Raw genomic sequence first — 19,651 nt, 5'->3', positions numbered from 1 at the left:
CCCAGGTTCAGAAATACTGATCTAGACGAGTTGACGTACCCCTTGGAAGACCTGTGCATACCCCCAGGGTACACGCATCTCTGGCTGAGAATCACTGTTCTAATCTTTCCAGTCACAAGCAGAAGTTAGAAATGAATAAGAGCTAAATTTTCAACTGGCCTCAACCCAGTCTTCAGCTCTGTGCATGAAAAATTTTTATGCACAACTGCTGTGTACTATTACCACGTCTGCATGCTCCTGCAGGGGAGATGGGTGCATGAAGTACCCAATTTACATGTGAAAATCTTTGTATCAGTAAGATTGATCACATGAAACAAGTTGCATGTGAAAAATAGTGGGTGCCAAATTAGAGGCCACTTTTTGAAAATTTGGGTCAAATTTTTCAAATGAGGCAGCCTAAAATTAAGCACCCAAATCCATATTGTAAACATTAGTGTATTAAGCATCATAACATTCGTATGGGACAGGTGTTATTCCTATTTTGAAGATGAAAAAAACGAAGCACTGAGAAGATAAGGCCAAAATTTTCAAACTTGGGTGCCTAATGTTAGGCACCTAATCTCATAATTAGACTCCTTAAATGGACTGAATTTCAGAGATCCCGAGCAACTGCAACTCCCACAGGATTCAGGCTTTCTGAAAATCAAGTTACTTGTTTAAGAGTTTAAATAAGGGATTAGTTGCCTAATTTTAGTTTGAAAATTTTGGCACTAATTCCTTCCCTGCCAAGTGCAAGAATCTTCCTTACAGTGAATGTTTTATCCATTGGAGTTTGGTTATAAAACCCATATGGAACTCTCACCTGCCCAGGAGGGCAAGACACATGACCCCATCAAACACTTTCACCAAGGATGCTCCAGGAGCAACCAAGAGGGAATGCCCACATAGCCAGGCACAATTCAACTTTTCCTCTGTTTCTTTCCTCTTTCTTGTTTTTGGAGCTGACTGTGTCATCTAAACACAACTTGACTGCGGCAGCTCAGTGTTAGGAGTGGCGATGTTGCGGTCATTTCAAATACAAGCTCTGGCTCATGGCAGCCCAATGTACTGCCGCAAGCCGCTGGCCACCAGTCAAGCTGCCAAACATTCATCATGTTGGACATTTTAAAAATAGCTGCTGTGATTTAATGTTTTTCTAATATCTGGGGGGTGTTTGGTCTTCACCAAAGCCCTATTTAATTGTTAATTAAATTATATTGGACATGATTCTAATACTCTGTGTGGTATACTTCTATCATTCATTCTGCATTCTCTGAAATTAATTATTTTGCAGCATGACAAATGTGCCAATTTTTCCAACACCATTGCTACTAGAAAAATTCTCCTCCACGGAGCCCAGTTAGGATACTTTTGAAGTGCCAAGAATATTTTGTAAGTTGGCTGAATATTATGTCAACTGAAAAGTTGTTATCTCACGCTATGAAATATCCAATGGACCATTCCATCTGACGTGTTTTGGGCAGGGAGAGATGTTTCTGAAATGTGCACTTACCTAAATGAGCACTGTTAGATTATAACTCTCTGTTCTTAGTGACACTGGTGTAATTTTGGATAAATTATTTGACAAATATTGTTATTATTGGTCAAATAATGTATTAAATGAATAGTTTTTAGTCAGCTAGTTGAATTGGCAAGAAAATTATTTGTCACATAAATTATTCAGTGTATAACAGCAATATTCATTAAATAGAGTATCTGACAAATAAAATCCAACCACCTCTAGGAAACCATGAGCCTAATGCATAGAACAATGATCATGGTAGTTAAGTGTTTATGGTCTGATTAACTTAAACTGATTTTTAAAGACACAGTAGCTTTCCCCCCCTATTTTTCCTCCTCATGGTGTTACTATAAAGCAAAGTTAAGGTTATTTGGGTGCCTTAACTGTGCATTTCTTACCTTAAAATATTTTGATGTCTTCAAGTGTAATCTTAACTCTGAATTTCCTGGGTTTGTAATGCTAGGTTGTAGTATGATTACAATATCCTTGTAATTTTTTTGTAACCTCTGAGTTACCAATGAATACTCTCAATCTTAACTCCATTTTAATTATTTTTTTTCTTTGACTTTCCTTGTTTTTTTAAAAGAATCGCTGAAATTAAATTGTATTTGCAGTTGCATCATATTGCCAGAGTAGCACAAAAAAGCTGAAGTATACTGGAGAATCTGGTCCTTAGTTTGTAGTTGATGTTGGTTCAGAGAGCCATGCTGAAAGGGGGGGGGAAGGAGCCCTGTCTGAGTGTGTGCTTTAAGATTCTTCCCAGCACTCATCCTTCAGTTCCCCTGGCAGTGCTAACACTGAGCCACCAAAAGTCAAGGAGTCTTTCAAGTACCAATGCCCAAGCTGGCATGCTGCCACAAAACCTTTGAAGAATAGTGACAGTTGGGCTCAGTAGTCTACTAATGAGAACTTTTGATACTTGGGCCCAGTCCCCCTCACATCACTGACTCACTACAACCAACAGAATTGTTGCATGCAAATTAGCTTTAAAGCAAGAGTGGTGGTTTAATTAGTAACCTCTGATGTTATAATGACCCCACTTAAGAGTTGCCTGAGCTGTTTACTTGACTCTGTTGTCTCAATAATCATAATAATTAGATACAATAGTCATTAATAATTTAGTTTCATTGCAATTTAATTTCTCCAAATATAGCCTGTGAATAATATTTCAATTAATGTTAACCACATGGAAAATTTGATGTCATCATCAGTCTGTCATTAAGATCATTCAGAACAAAGAAAGAAGGACACAGCTGTTGAATTTCTTAAGACCCATTTTAAATATTTTTCATTTATAAACTAAATAAACAGAATTGCTTATAAATTTTCAGAGCGATGAGTCTGGGCTCAAAGAGTAAATGCCATAAGTTTGGGGAGGGCATGCTGTATTTTTCATACAAAACAAAAGATTTGACTCCTTCCTTTCAGTGCAAAATGGAACTCAGTTTTAACTATGGAATTGCAACTAGCGCCTCCAGAATTCAGCTCTGTTGAAAATGAATGTATTCCAAGTGGTGTGTTTTAGCATGATTGTAAACCATCTGGCATGGTTTTGTGCAGTGATAGATGTGTTACAATCATTTTAGGGGAAATAAATAGTACTTCGCGGATTAAATTTCTCTCATGTAGAGAACCTCACTTCTTCAGAAGCTCTTTACACCAATATTCCACATGAGGATGGACTACAAGCTGTCAAGAACAGTATCCCTGATGAGACCACAGCACACCTGGTGGCTGAGCTTTGTGAATTTGTCCTCACTCACAACCATTTCAGATTTGGGGACAACTTATACCTTCAAGTCAGTGGCACTGCTATGGGTACCCGCATGGCCCCTCAGTATGCCAACATTTTTATGGCTGACTTAGAACAACGCTTCCTCAGCTCTCGTCCCCTAGTACCCCTCCTCTACTTGCACTACATTGATGACATCTTCATCATATGGACCCACGGAAAGGAGGCCCTTGAAGAATTCCACCTGGATTTCAACAATTTCCACCCTACCATCAACCTCAGCCTGGACCAGTCCACACAAGAGATCCACTTCCTGGACACTACAGTGCAAATAAGTGATGGTCACATAAACACCACCCTATACCGGAAACCTACTGCCTGCTATACTTACCTACATGCCTCCAGCTTCCATCCAGGACACATCACACGATCCATTGTCTACAGCCAAGTCCTAAAATACAACCGCATTTGCTCCAGTCCCTCAGACAGAGACAAACACCTACAAGATCTTTATCAAGCATTCTTAAAACTACAATACCCACCTGGGGAAGTGAGGAAACAGATTGACAGAGCGAGACGGGTACCCAGAAATCACCTACTACAGGACAGGCCGAACAAGGAAAATAACAGAACACCACTGGACATCGCGTACAGCCCCCAGCTAAAACCTCTCCAGCACATGATCAATGATCTACAACCTATCCTGGAAAATGATCCCTCACTCTCACAGACCTTGGGAGGCAGGCCAGTCCTCACTTACAGACAGCCCCCCAACCTGAAGCAAATACTCACCAGCAACTACACACCACACCACAGAAACACTAACCCAGGAACCAATCCCTGTAGCAAACCTCATTGCCTACTCTGTCCCCATATCTCCTCTAGTGACACCATAAGAGGACCCAACCACATCAGCCACACCATCAAGGGATCATTCACCTGCACATCTACTAATGTTATATATGCCATCATGTGCCAGCAATGCCCCTCTGCCATATACATTGGCCAAACTGGACAGTTCCTACGTAAAACAATAAATGGACACAAATCGGACATCAGGAATGGTAACATACAAAAGCCAGTAGGAAAACACTTCAATCTCCCTGGACATTCTATAACAGATTTAAAAGTAGCTATATTTGAACAAAAAAACTTCAGAAACAGACTTCAAAGAGAAACAGCAGAACTAAAATTCATTTGCAAATTTAACACCATTAATTTGGGCTTGAATAGGGACTGGGAGTGGCTGGCTCATTACAAAAGCAGTTTTGCCTTTCCTGGAATTGTCACCTCCTCATCTATTATTCGGAGTGCACTACATCCACCCTGATTGAATTGGCCCTGTCAACACTGGTTCTCCACTTGTGAGGTACTCCCTTCTCTTCATGTGTCATTATATAATGCCTGCATCTATCTAATTTTCACTCCATGTATCTGAAGAAGTGAGGTTTTTTACCTATGATAGCTTATGCCCAAATAAATCTGTTAGTCTTTAAGGTGCCATCGGACTCCTTGTTGTTTTTGTGGATACAGACTAACATGGCTATACCCTGATACTTCTCATGTAGAGAGGTATATGTCTGAGTGGGAGAGAGAGAGGGAAGGGCACGTACCTCAAAGGCAAGAGATAGTGCACAAAGAGTGATGGAACTAGTCCCAAAGGGAATGTCAAACATATTTGCTTCACGAAAAGATCAAGACATTTGGAAAAACAGAAATTAGTACATTTAAGATGAGTACAAAAATTATTTAAATCATATTCATCATATAACTAAAACCTAGCAAAATTGATTAGCTAATGGAGTTGGTATTGAAAGTCAAACACTTGTATTGGAAACCACTGGCTACTTTAAAATGGCTGATTTTAAAAAAAGGGTGAAATACTGGCCCCATTGAAGTCAATAGGAGTCTTACAGTTAGCTGCCATGAGCACTGGATCAAGCTCAGAATGAACAACAATCAAGCACAAGACCAGAAGGTAGGTACATTACGTAGAGCTTCAGTGGGATGTGTGTGTGGTTTTAAAAATAATGAATCCCACACCTCTGAATGGGGGACAAACCCTATGATTGGCTTCATGGAAAAATGTATGTTGAGGAGTGATCTGAACGAGGAAAGGGTGGGTTCCTGCCAGACCAGGAAGCAAGAAAATTTTGCTTGTACAGTACTGTAAGGGGCAACATAGAAGTCCCAGAGAAGAGAATATGAGATTCACAGGTTCTAAGGCCAGAAGGGAACCACTGTGATAATCTAGTCTGACCTCCTGTATAATACTGGGCATAGGATTTCCCTAAATGAATTCCTGTCTGAACTAGAGAATATTTCTTTTGGAAGAACATCCAGTCTTTGATACAAAGAGAGTAGGTATTTGAGACGAGTAGGCAGGGCAAATGGCAGAATATGAAGAGATGAAATCAGAGTTGTATGCTAGGATAGATTTGCTCAGACCCTTGAAAGTGAGGGCCTGGAGCTTAATCTAGATGTGGAATGTGAGGAACCAATATGAGATACTGTATGTGTAGTGACTGGTAGAGATGTGATTGTGTAAAAAGTGAAGCAGCCATTACATTGCTTATGTCCAACAATACAGTAGAACCCCTCTTTTACGAATTAATTGGGGATTGAGACATTCATATTATCATAAAGTTCATAAAATTGAACATCTCAAATTGAATCTTGGTCACTAGAACTTATTCACCGGAAGATGGAATGTTGACTCAACAATTAGAGTGTTCCCCGTGTTTTTTGGAAAAGTTTGATGAGCTCTTAATTGCCCCTGAGACAGAAAGGAACTCAGTTTAACAGTACCTCTAATAATGCAGTATCCCTTAGAATTACACTACCAGCATTGCATAGAACAGGGGTGGCCAAACTATGGCTCGCGAGCCACATGTGGCTCTTTTACCGTTACCTCCATGCTCCCACCCTTTTTTCATCTACCAAAGGAGGGTGTGGGAGCTTGGGACCTCTGCTTTGCAGCAGGGTGATGGGGTAGGGACTTCTGCCCAGTGGGGAGGGGGGGATCGGGGCTTCAGCCCTGTGGGGAGGTGGGGCTCAGGGCTTGCAGCTTCAGCAGGAACATGTCTGAAGCTTCAAGCTCCATCAGGCGCCTCCTACAGTGCTGAAGCCCCGAGCCCCTGCCCCCAGTAGAAGTGTCCCAGCTCCTGAACTTCTGAAGATTGTGGTATGCAGCTCTGATGGCCAGTAAGTTTGGCCACCCCTCACTCCTGGCACAGAAGTTCAAAGGTTGATATATTCATGGGGTAGATTCTGATTTAATATATACTGTGGTAAATCCAGAATAACTCCATTGAAGAAACAATGGATTTTGATTTACATTGGTGTGAGTGAGATATGGATTTAACTCATAACCATAATCTTCTACTTCAAAGATGAGAGTGCTTCTAACTGAGCCATACTCCTTATAGTTATTATACAATATAGTATATAATTAGATAATGTATGGAAAATATATAGATGTTTTTACCTATATCCTATAAGGATGTTACTCCTGTAAAGATATTATTGCACAAGAAAACACTATTCTATTCACTTTAAACATTTGATCCATGCCACCTATCAGAATTTACACACAGGCTTGGGAAGAGGTTATTAATAGAAAACACATTTATTGAGTAAACCAAAACAGTGGGCTGGCTAGCTACATGACCCATTAATTTTTTTAACATTGCAAGCAAGGTGGTAGAAAATCATAATTTTTATATGGGGCTATGGGTTCTTGCTGTTTATGCCCTTCTCATTTTCCCCAGCATGTCAAGAAAAATCTGTTATTTCCTGCTGTTCTTTCTGTGGTTTCTGAAACAAACGGAGAGAGAAAAGCTCTGGTCTCAAAAGACCATGTGGGAAACTTTCAAATGCTACTGTAATTGTGTAATGTTGACAGTCTGAGCTGAGTGATCCTTGTACAGCTTGCAAGTAAATGAGCATCTCTTCAATACTCAACAATAAAAGTCTCTAGTGGGGTAAAGTCACAGACAAGAGAACAGAGCTCTGGGGCCAGGCTCTGCTTTCATTTCTACCTGTGCAACCCCACTGACTTAAAGGTACTTTCTCAGAATTGCAGTCTTTAATACCGGGCATAATGTTAGTAGCACATAGAGAATCCAACAGTGTATTTATGATTCAGAGGTTTTAAGGCCAGAAGGAACCATTGTGATCAACTTCTTATAACACAGGCCATAGGATTTCCCTGTATAAATTCCTGTTTGAAATAGCACACATCTTTTAGAAAAACATTCAGTCTTGAGTATATACACACAGGGACGGCTCCAGCGTTTTTGCCGCCCCAAGCGGGAAAAAAAAAAAGCCGCAGTCGGCGGCACTTCGGCAGCAGCTCTACCGCTGCCGATTCATTCTTTGGCGGCAATTCGGCGGCTGGTCCTTCCCTCCGAGAGGGACTGAGGGACCCGCCACCGAATTGCCGCCGCAGAGCCGGACGTGCCGCCTCTTTCCGTTGGCCGCCCCAGACACCTGCTTGCTGCGCTGGTGCCTGGAGCTGGCCCTGTATATACAGTATGTTTAGGCATAGAGGAGGTAAATAAACCTTCTCTTTTGTCTGGGAAAGAAGGAGGGTTGATGGGGGACACATCTCCAGATGGCATTCTGTGGTCCATTTTGCGTTTTATATGTGCACCTTTTAGGGTGACCAGACAGCAAGTGTGAAAAATCGGGACGGGGGTGGAGGGTAATAGGAGCCTATATAAGAAAAAGAGCCTGAAATCGGGACTGTCCCTATAAAATCGGGACATCAGGTCACCCTAGCACCTTTGAACTGAGGCTAGGTCTACACTACCTGCCTGAATCGGCGGGTAGAAATCGATCTCTCAAGGATCAAATTATCGTGTCTCGTCGGGACGCGACAATCGATCCCCGAATCGACGCTCTTACTCCACCAGTGGAGGTGGGAGTAAACGCCGTTGACGGGGAGCCGCAGAGGTCGATTTTGCCGCCGTCCTCACAGCGGGGTAAGTCGGCTCCGATAGGTCGAATTCAGCTACGCTATTCGCGTAGCTGAATTTGCGTATCTTAAATCGACCCCCCCCCCCCCCCCGGTAGTGAAGACCTGCCCTGTGTAAGGGTGATTGGGGATCTTCGTCTTGCAGGATTAGGCCATTAAAAGGAAACCCTCAGAATAGACAGGCACCAAAATGACTGCCTTCCAAGACTTACATTTTTCCCCGATCTGATGTAGGGCTCTGTGTAAGCTTGGAAGCTGGTCTCTCTCACCAACAAAAGTTGGTCCAATAAAAGATATTATCTCATCCACCATGTGTGACGGGTTAGATCACAGAAACCCCCTTGGGAGCTGCCACCCGATGTGCAAAGACTACCCCTGCTTCTGTTTTCCCTGCCAGCTCAGGACTCCAGCACCCTGTCTTGCTGAGCCAGACACTCCCGTTTGGCTCCAGACACAGACCCAGGGTCTGAATCACTTGTCCCAAAGCTGCAAGTTTACCTGAAAACAGCTTGCAGTAGCGTGCTTGTCTTTAGCACTCAGATGCCCAACTCCCAATGGGGTCTAAACCCAGATAAATCCGTTTTACCCTGCATAAAGTTTATGCAGGGCAAACTCATAAATTGTTCGCCCTCTATAACACTGATAGAGAGATATGCACAGTTGTTTGCTCCCCCAGGTATTAATACATACTCTGAGTGAATTACTAAATAGAAAGTGATTTTATTAAATACAGACAGTAGGATTTAAGTGGTTCAAAGTAGTAACAGACAGAACAAAGTAAGTCACCAAGCAAAATAAAATAAAATGCGCAAATCTATGCCTAATCAAACTAAATACAGATAATCTCACCCTCAGAGATGTTTCAGTAAGTTTTTCTCAGACTGGACACCTTCCAGGCCTGGGCACAATTCTTTCCCCTGGTACAGCTCTTGTTGCAGCTCAGGTGGTAGCTAGGGGATTCTTCATGATGGCTTCTCTCCCTCTCTGTTCTCTTCCCCCCTTTATATATCTTTTTCATAAGGCGGGAACTCTTTGTCTCTCTGGGTTTCCACCCCCCCTCACTGGAAAAGCACCAGGTTAAAGATGGATTCCAGTTCAGGTGACATGATCACATGTCACTGCAAGACTTCATTACTCACTTGCCAGCACACACATATACAGGAAGACTCACAGGTAAATACAGCCATCTGCAGACAATGGGAGTCATCAAGATTCCAAACCATCATTAATGGTCCACACTTTACACAATTACAATAGGCCCTCAGAGTTACATTTTATATTTCTAGTTTTAGATACAAGAGTGGTACATTTATACAAATCAGATGATCACATTCAGTAGATTATAAGCTTTGGAATGATACCTTACAAGAGACCTTTTGCATGAGGCATATCCCAGTTACTTACATTCACTTATTACCGTATTTTCTCTAAAACTATCTCAGTTACATTATATTGACTTATCAAGTTTTTTATAAAACCATATAGACTGCACAACGTCACACCATGTTTCTCTAGTATCCTAGGACCAACACGGCTACAAATACATTGCATACATTTTTCCCTTCCTCTTTTTTACCTCGCTTAGCATGAACACTTTCTCTACTAGTAGCTGAGAGACATGAACTGGCTGGATTTTGGCTGGTGGTGACATTTGTCATGCAATTGCTGGGTCTTCCTTATTATAATAGCTTATAAATTCTACATCACCTTTTATATTATAGACCATCTTGCCTAGAAATAAGGAGAGGTAATAGACCAGCTGCAGTCTGTTATGCTCAGGAAAGATTTATGGGCCTCTTCTCTTGAGGGATAGGGGTCAGATAGGGATTTGGAAACAAATACAGTAACCTATGACAGTGAGATCTGTGAGCACTTTGAAGGACTTTTCTAATATTACTGCTTTATGTAGGGAAGATGGTTTTTGACCTGGGTTTTCTGTTGTCAGGACAACTTTTTACTTAATCTAGTAATGTAGCTTTACTTTGTTGATCTACTTCAGCTCCTGCACTGCCTGAATTTCCCATATCCCTGAATTTTGATGGAGATATGCAGCGTGTATGGGAAAATAACAACTTTCATTCCGTCTCCATGCAAAGAATTTTTCAGTTTATTTACAAAACTCCCTGGAATGAGAGTGAGCCGTTTGTGGTTCCTGTGGCTGATTCGGGGGTTATTTCTGCTGTGCTGAAGATGCTAGTCAATAGAATTAAACTCTCTGCACCCCCTGGTGAGGTTTTACAGTCTGTTGATCCTGTTTCTAACCAAATTGAGGGGGAATGTTTCTGGCAGCCAGTGTATCTAATGATCAGGCTCACTGTGCCAGACGTGTTTAATAATGCCGAGGCATTCCCCAGTGAATTCTTGGCCATGTGTGATAAAGGCCTGCTTGTTGGTTGATACTGCTATAAAATGGTCATGGATACTTTTTGAGGCTGCGGTCCAATCCCATGCTTACGTTTCTGTTGCTCTTTCGACCGGCTGACACCTGATGTGCAAAAGCGGTTGGTTTCTTTGCCTTCAGATGCAGAGTACCTCTCAGGGGAGGAAATGCTCTGTCAAGCCAGACAGGTATCTGAGGAGATTTTTTCCCATCCTTTTGGGATCTCTTTGTGAAACTATTTTAGTAGTCTTGAGACTGTTCACCTTATGCTTTGCACAATGGTAGGCAGCAATGTTCTGAAGTAAGACTAAAGTCAAGCAAGTCCTTTGACTCTGAGGAACAGACCCCTCCTATACCATCCTCTTTAGGAGGAAATCTTCAATTGCATGTGGATTGTGGAGAGGAAAGAGAGAGTTTATCTTGAACAAGGGGACCTCCAGACATAACTATTCTATTTTTGTGACTACATTTCCTTTCCAAGTAAGAGTTACTAGGGTTTCCCCAGATGTGGTCAAGTATGAGGTTTGGTTTATATGGAGCTCATAGCTTCTCCAGAGAAGAACTACATGGAGCATTCCAGATTACAGAATCCTCTAGTTTTATGACTTGATGGGGGATCTAGTCCATTTTGGATCACTTGTGGCTGATCAAATTTAACATTTGCCTCACATGAGAGATTATTGGTCCAGGAAGCCATGAGTAACCATGTCTCCCTAGTGGGGATTGGGACTCACTTCTATAGCATGTCCATTTTAGGAGCTGGCCTCTACGTTTACATCTTGGAGTTGAAGACGATAGGCTCAGTAAACTGAAAGGCAGAGAGACTAACTGATTTGTTCCAGGCTACATTCCAAATCAACTCAGAGAACAGGAAAAGAATACAGAAATTCTAACTTCTGGCCTTTTGTTCTAATCACTAGGCCACACTCCCATCCAAATTCTATCTATCTATCTATCAAATCATGTTTTTTTGCTAGATTCCATATATCTATAAAACCAAATGGCAAATCAAATTATGGGCAAGATGTAAAATTTTATTTGCAAATGTTGTCTGTCTAGTTTAAAAATCTTTTTTGTTTTTCAAGTTTTAGTTGCTGCACGTTGTTGAAATCTCCACATATCATTTAAAATTAGGGTTAAATAATTTCTTGTTCTTAACTCTCTATTTTTAATAGGCAGATTTCAACTCACTGTTTCCAGAGTACAGTTTTGGAAAATACTATGAAAAAGGGAAATCCTAGTGATTTTATTTGCTAATGATACTCAGAATGATCATCTGAACAAACATCTTGCACTAAAAAAGCCCTCCAAGGCAAAAAGGCTCTAAACTAAGAAGAGCAGCTGAATAGTTCACAAGCAGTTCAGTTTCTTCTCTGGTTTGTTGTGGTTGAAGTTTCAGAAAATTAAAAATGGAGGGCCAGATTCTGCCTCAATACATAAGCTGGTGGGTTGAGGCAGAATTTGAATCTCAATGGTGGATATTTCATCCTGTGTTCCTTCCTTGAGGGTGCAGGATTTTAGTAAAGGGTCAAACTAACCCGTGTTCAGACTGAAGGGGAGATGAGAGCATGCTCCTGCCGCTAGTGGATACACCCCTGTCTCTGCCCTGGATTACTTTTATTCTGGCTCGTAAAGATAACTCTGAGGAGTATGGTTTTTTTTTTTTTCTTTCTTTTTATTGTCTGTTTTGCCTTTGGAATGAATTAGATTGCACTAGATGCCATGTGGTTTCACAAGAGAACATTTCTTGGACTGGTCTACAAAGCTAAAATCCAAATCTTTTAGCTCTGCAGCCAGTGCCTAACCAACTAGGCCACAGCACCTCTCAGCCAAGACACTGGACCTCTCTGTGCCTTAGTCACCACAGCTGAACATTGTGGCTCCTAAGAATGCTTTGCACTCACCTAGCACATTTTCACCTGTAGATCTCGAAGCTCTTCCCAAGGCACTTATGCATTATTTGCTCATTTTACAGCTGACCTAACTACAGACAGAGATTTGAAGCAATGTTTGTGTCAACCATTGCTTATGTCACAAAACCTGGCATTTGTGATCAGGTTGTCCCACATTAGGATTCTGTTCCCAGCTTTCCTGTGGCAAGTCACTCTGCTGTGCTGCAGTTACCCTGTCTGGACAAGAGGAGTAAAGCTACCAGTCCCTGTAAAAGTAATGGTGTGAGGTCTCACTAAGCATTCAACTGCGGCTTTACCACAGAGGCAGAGTAAGGGGCAGCGCTTAGTTTCACAGTCCCAGGAGCAGACCAGGAACTCTAGATTGTGACTAAAGGGTCTAGTCCCTAGTTATCCTGTTGCTCCAGGGGAAAAGTAATCTCTGCCAATTTTATACCTAGTGTAGATTATTTCCCCGCTCCCATGCCAGCTCAGCTATACTGGTCAGTGCTTTGGAGGAAAAGGGGTGTATCAGAGCCTAAGCTTTGCCAACTTCCTGTCTGCTCACCCCGCACCCCAGTGTGCTTCTCCTTCGCATATAGGCCACTGACTAGGGTAGCACATGCAGGGGAGTAAGGTGAATGGAGAGGAGGAGACCAAGTTTTACCACATTCTGGACTCGGAGTGTCCTTTTAGTTTAGTTTTAAAACAAACTTTTTATTAAAGCAAAGCTACAATAAAATGTTAACATCCAACATAACTTGTTACTCATTCAGGATCAGTTAATATAGGGTTACCATACGTCCGGATTTTCTCGGACATGTCCGGCTTTTTGGTCCTCAAATCCCCATCCGGGAGGAATTTCCAAAAAGCGGGACGTGTCCGGGAAAATAGGGAGGCATAGTAAGGGGACCGCCTCCTCCCTGGGCTCCAACTTTCCCGGCTCCCGCCGCTCTCCCCAGCGCAACAGCAGCCGGAGCCCGGGAGGAGGCGGCTGCAAGCTCAGATGCCGCCGCCGGCTGGCGCCACTCAGCCGGAATAACGGCCGGAACCGAGCCAGGCCGGAGCCGCTGGGACCGGGGCTGGGGGTGCTCAGCCGCCGACTGGCACCGCTCGGCCAGGGCCGGTGGGGCCGGGGATGCTCCAGCGGCCGGGCCGGAGCCGCTCGGCCAGAACCGGGGCCCGAGCCGAGCCGGGACAGAGCAACCGGGGTTGGGGGTGCTCGGCCGCCGGCCGGCGCCGCTCAGCCAAGGCCGGGCTAGAGCTGCTCGGCCGGGGCCGGGGCCAGTGCCCCGGGGCCTGAGCCGAGCTGAGCTGGAGTCACTAGGGGCTAGAGCCTCTTGTCTGGCCGCCGGAGGGAGCCGCTCAGCCGGGCGGGCCGGACTGGGCCGCACCTCCTTGCGCCCCTCCCCTCCCCCCGCCGCCCCAGTTTACCTGCTGCCTGCCTGCCTGTTTCAGGCTTCCTGCAAACATTTGATTCGTGGGAAGCAGGGGAGGGGGAGGAGCAAGGGGGCGGAGCGTTCAGGGGAGGGGGCGGAGTTGGGGCGGGGACTTTGGGGAAGGGGTGGAGTTGGGTGGGGCCGGGGCAGGGAAGGGGTGGAGTTGGGGCGGGGCTGGGGCTTCTTGGAGTGTCCTCTTTTTCCAGGGCTGCAATATGGTAACCCTAGTTAATATTCAAAGAACCCGAATAAAGATTCTGGCTTGCTGGCTGGGGAGCTCTCCTCCTCTGAGTACGCTAAACAGGGTGACCAAATTTCTAAATATCGAGCCTCTTTTTGGCACTTCTCTTGTGTACGTACTTGGCATGAAAGCTTTTCCATCACAAGGACAGTTCATATTTTACCCTACCACTGCTCCACAGGAAGAGAAGTCACATTTTTCCAATAACGTGCAATACGAAGTCTAGCGCCTAACAATAACAAATAAATGAATTTGTCATTCTGTTTAAAAGGTAGATCCTTTACTGGAGCACTAAGTCAGCAGGTCAGGGGATCTCATTTTTTTTCATAAGATGAATCTCTAATAATTTCCTCCCAAAACTGTCTAATTCCTGAAGACAACCACTACATGTGCAAGTATGTTCCCCTTTCCTCACAACCCTTGTAACAGAGCACCTCCCTAAAATATGATGGGTCTTAACTGGAGTCAGATGTCATCTATACAGTAATTTATACAAATTATCTATATGAGCAATACAAATTGAAAATGTATATCTCCTTTCCCATATAGACATCCACTCATGCAGATCAATTTCTTTGTTCAAATCCCTCTCCCAGCTTTTCATCTGGGTTGTGTTCTTATCAACATCTTTTTCAATCAAAATTGTATATATCGAGAAATTAAACCTTTTGTTCCAGTTTGTTCCTGGGTCAGTTTGAACCAGTTATTTTTGACTTGTAAGTATTTTAAATACACAATCTTTATATTATTTACGGTATTATGTATCTCTTGGTGTGATTTCAAGTTAGGATCCAGGAACAGCTGTCCGAATTGCGTAATCTCAGCTCTTACCCACAACGAAGAGTTGCTTTGATAGTGTCAATTTAGTTTTGAAAAGTATTCTAGACTGGTTTGGAGATCAATGACAAAAATAGCCTCCCTCCTTCATTTCTTTTCTCCATCTGGTTCCATGACAGAACATAGTGTTGAGTTTTCAAGTAATATTAATTTCTGAAACATCTTACTGAACCTGCTCTTAAATACTGCCTTTTACATACTCCATTATAACAATCTACCTATGGTTCTAATTTTGAGTTTGCAATTTCATTAGGTAGCTATAGGGAAGACAATAAAATTAAAAAAGGATCCATTTTAAGGTGTTTAAACTAAAAAAAAGACTTAGTTTATTCAAAAATGTCCAAGCATCTTCTTTTCAATGGTATTTAACACTGTATATTTTAAAACAGGAAAGGTTTCTTTGTTTTTCTGTTGTGTATAGTTATATCACGGTTCAAAATCAACATTATAAAGCAGCCTGGGTTACAGTCTTAGGGTACATCTACACTACAGCGGGGAGTCCATTTAAGATACGCAAATTCAGCTACGTGAATAGCGTAGCTGAATTCGACGTATTGCAGCCGACTTACCCCGTTGTGAGGACGGCGGCAAAATCGACTTCTGCCGCTTTTTGTCGGCGGCGCTTACTACCACCTCCGCTGGTGGAGTTAGAGCGCCGATTCGGGGATCGATTGTCGCGTCCTGACGGGATGCGATAAATCGATCCCCGAGAGGTCGATTTCTACCCGCCGATTCAGGCGGGTAGTATAGACCAGACCTTAGGCTATGTCTACACTTAAATGCCACAGAGGCCCAGTTGCAGCTGCTGTAGACCCTTACTATAGCGACAGGAAGGGATCTCCCATCGCTATATGTAATCCACCTCCCTGAGAGGCAGTAGCTAGGTTGACGGAATTCTTTTCTTGACATAGCACTGTCTACCCCGGATATTAGGTTTGCTTAACTATGTCACTGAGGGGTGTGGATTTTTCACAGCTCTGAGAGTTTTAGCCATGCCAGTGTAACTTTTCAGTGTAGACCAACCTGTGGGGTCTCTTCATGTTAACAACAATATGATTACTTGTGCATGCTTTTATCATGCTGCTTGTGTGACAGGTATCTGGTACATATGAGAAAGAGGGAAAAAATGAGGAAGTGGCGATGCATATTTTTCATATTTGGAGTTAGTGGGCAGCTGAAAAATTGCTTTTAATGGGTCTTGTCTTAACTATGGAGAAATTATTATCTCTGCATAATAAAACTTTTTCCCTGTCACAAGGGTTCACACATATAGGTTTCCCTAAGTGGAGCTGCACATAAGGCTTTCTCTGTCAAGAGAACTTATTCATAAAGATTTACCTGTCACTAATGCTCACACATATTTCCTGTCAGAAGTGCTCATGTATTTTAGACATTAGCTTTGATGACAAATATTTCATATCTCAGCTTCATTTTCTTCTCTTTGTTGGGTTCAGTGAAGGAAAATCATGGATAGTTTTTAAACAATTTCAGTTTCTTAATCACTTGACCATTCCTGCCTTTGAAAATGGCCTCTTTATGCATAGTCACTTTTCAGAGTAGAATCCCATTTTAAGTATGTGTCTCAGAAAAAAACTGAAAACATGTAAGTACTTCTAAAGCAGGGGTCTGCAACCTTCAGCACGTGGCCCATCAGGGTAATCCGCTGGCGGGCTGCGAGACATTTTGTTTATGTTGACCATCCGCAGGTACGGCCCCCCCGCAGCTCCCAGTGGCCACGGTTTGCCGTTCCTGGCCAATGGAAGCTGCGAGAAGCGGCGGCCAGCACATCCCTGCGGCAAACTGCGGCCACTGGGAGCTGCAGGGGGCCATGCCTGCGGACAGTCAATATAAACAAAATGTCTCGCAGCCCGCCAGCGGATTACCTGATGGGCCGCGTGCCGAAGGTTGCCGACCCTTGTTCTAAACTGTTGAAGAATGCACAGTGCCGTGTTCCCCTCCCCGCCACCCCCGCTCCCCCCACTGTTACCCCGTATCACACTGAGAAATATTTCACTGACATCTCTCTACTACTGAAAAGGTATGTTACAATATCTTTCTATTGTCTACTTTAAAAACAACTGGTGCATGTAAGTACTACAAGAACCAAATATTTTTAAGCAGAGTAAACACGTGTATGTCTCTATAGTGAGAGGCAATACAGTTTTTCTCTCTTTTTCCTGAAGAAATAGAATGATACAATTGAAAGTGGAGTAAAACTCCTACCTCTGTTCCATGCTGGGATGCGAGTAGTCTAAATGTCACAGTTAAATCCAAACATCAGGTTGTAATTGCTAGAAATTAAACATGCCAGAGTGAACATTCCAATGTAAAAATGAAAGTGAGCAGGATGGTTCTTTGTGTCTGCTTATCAAGGCAATTTTGCATCAGATCTAACACCGCCACATTCCCACACAGCAGAATTCAATTAAAAAAGATACTTAAACAATAAAGGAAATTATAGACTAGAGTGTTGTTGTTTTTTTTATCATCTAATAATGAAATAAAAAGCACAAGTAAGTTAACACACAAAAACTATTTATTTTTGCTCTGCTGTCCAAACACATACAAGGCCTACACAAGCATGGTCAGTAAAGCCATTGCTACTGAGGGAAAATCCTGATTATTCCCCAAGTTGCTGCTGTACCACAAAATCAATTTCAGGTGTAATTTACTGTTAGTTATTCTTGCAAGATATGAACATATCATCTGAGCTTCCCGTTTTAATGTGTATGAAGGCAACTAAGAATATCATTGAAACAAAACGTCAGGTCATAAGAGACGGAAGCAAAAATGAACCAGCCTTGAAGGCTGTCACATAAGATTTTAACACAGCACTCAGAGTACAAAAGCATCATCATCCCACTGGCTTGTCTAATCTCTTCTTTTCTCCTTTTTAAAATAACTTGTCTTTTCAGTGCATCCCAATGTGAGCCAGGGTTGCCAAGGAGGGTGTGCCACATGTTCCGACTACAATGGATGCTTGTCATGCAAACCCAGACTCTTTTTTGTTCTGGAGAGGATTGGCATGAAACAGATTGGAGTATGTCTTTCTTCATGTCCAAGTGGATACTTTGGAACGCGGTATCCAGAAATAAATAAGTGTACAAGTAAGTGCTGGGGAAAACAATGCTGTACCTCTATATTTTCTATTTCTGATATGAGACTAAACCTCATATTGTGTATCCCTGTGAATCAAGGAAGTTAAATACTAGCTAGATAGATAGATTCTTTAGTTTGTTCAGCCTTTTTATGCTGGTACAATTAATATTCATCTGAGTGGAAGTTTAGAGTGACATTCACATTACCTGGACAAAGCTTAAGTAAAAAAATCTTTGTATGGATGACCTATCTAGGCGGGGGGGGGGGGGAGAGAGGGATAGCTCACTGACTCCTCTCCTACATCCTTATTCAAAGGTAAAGGATACCAGTATAGTCCACCAGTGCCACAGCTACAGCTCAGTGGCTGTAGCAGCAGACATGGGCCACTGCAACTGCACAGAGTGGAACCTGTGACCACGAGATCCATGCTGTTTATAAACTCACTGGCAATGCTCTTGTCAATCCCCCAGCCTTACCTCTGTTTCCCCGTGAGATAGAGATTGATACTGAGGAGTACTGCTCCACAGTGAGGTTTCCAGAGCTACTTTGCATGACCTCTCTGTAACCATACACTATGCACCGCATAACTACAATGGTGCTTTTGCTGTTTGGGCGTGTTACTATATTCTGGTCAACTGTCCATCTGTGGGGAAATGCCGAACTGTCATTGACTTTCAGTGGGGTTAGATGACTTCCTTGCATCTCTTCCTTCCTCCTACCCATCAATATTTTTTGAATTTTGACAAATTTTGACATTTTGAAATTTGAAACCAAAACCTAGAGAAAAACCCTTTTTGACCAACTTTATTTACTAGTCACCTACATGACTCAATAAAACATAGGAATTATAGCTAAGTAATTCTCCTTACTTCTTGATGAGTAGATGCTGAAGCATAATCCTATATTCATATAACCTCCGAGCCACTAAACAACTTCAAATGTGCACTTTTCTCTAACAGTATCTCTATAGTAAATGTAACCATGTCCTTTGTATATCACTTGCACAATAGTATATATACAAGTTTTATCATATTGTTAAAAATCCATGTCTGGTAGCTGGCTTCTGTCCTGTATGAATGATATAAACATAGTAATTATGGAAAATGCTGTGGGACTACAACAAAAAGTAATGGAGCAGAAATCAATTAATCAATCAATATGAAAAGAAAAAATAATAATTCTAAATTCTTAAATACATTTTTAATTCTTCTGGAATGAATGGCGATATACTTGATGGACCTGATTCTCCACTGCCTTGCACTTTAGCTAGTCGTTTACCCCGTGCAGGGCCAGCTCTAGGATTTTTGCCACCCAAAGCAAAAACAATTTTGGCCGCCCCCCACCCCTTATTTAATTACCCCACCCCTGGCCCCGCCTCAACTCCGCCCCTTCCCCAAATCCCCAGCCCTGCCTCCTCCCCCCAGGCTCTCAAGCCTAGGAGGGAGGGAGGGAGGGAGGGGGAGAAGCGGCACCGTGCCGCGGCCACTCGGAGTCTCCCCCTCCCTCCCAGGTTTGAGAGCCTGGGAGGGAGGGGGAGACCCCGAGCCGCCGTGGC

At 42.8% G+C, this 19,651-nt stretch overlaps 1 protein-coding gene across 1 annotated transcript in view; it reads left to right on the top strand.

Annotated features, from left to right (window-relative positions):
- The window catches only part of RSPO3 (R-spondin 3), a 93,280-nt gene that overhangs the window by 30,767 nt on the left and 42,862 nt on the right, over positions 1-19,651 (top strand). Inside the window, exon 2 of the mRNA XM_034765723.1 lies at positions 17,913-18,104. Coding sequence (XP_034621614.1) covers positions 17,913-18,104 — 192 coding nt within the window. The remainder of the gene's footprint in view (positions 1-17,912; positions 18,105-19,651) is intronic.

Source organism: Trachemys scripta, chromosome 3 (genome assembly GCF_013100865.1).
Source record: "Trachemys scripta elegans isolate TJP31775 chromosome 3, CAS_Tse_1.0, whole genome shotgun sequence".
Lineage (NCBI taxonomy): Eukaryota > Metazoa > Chordata > Testudines > Emydidae > Trachemys > Trachemys scripta.
The sequence above is the reverse complement of the archived record's forward strand: the minus strand, read 5'-3'. Positions and strand labels throughout refer to the sequence as shown.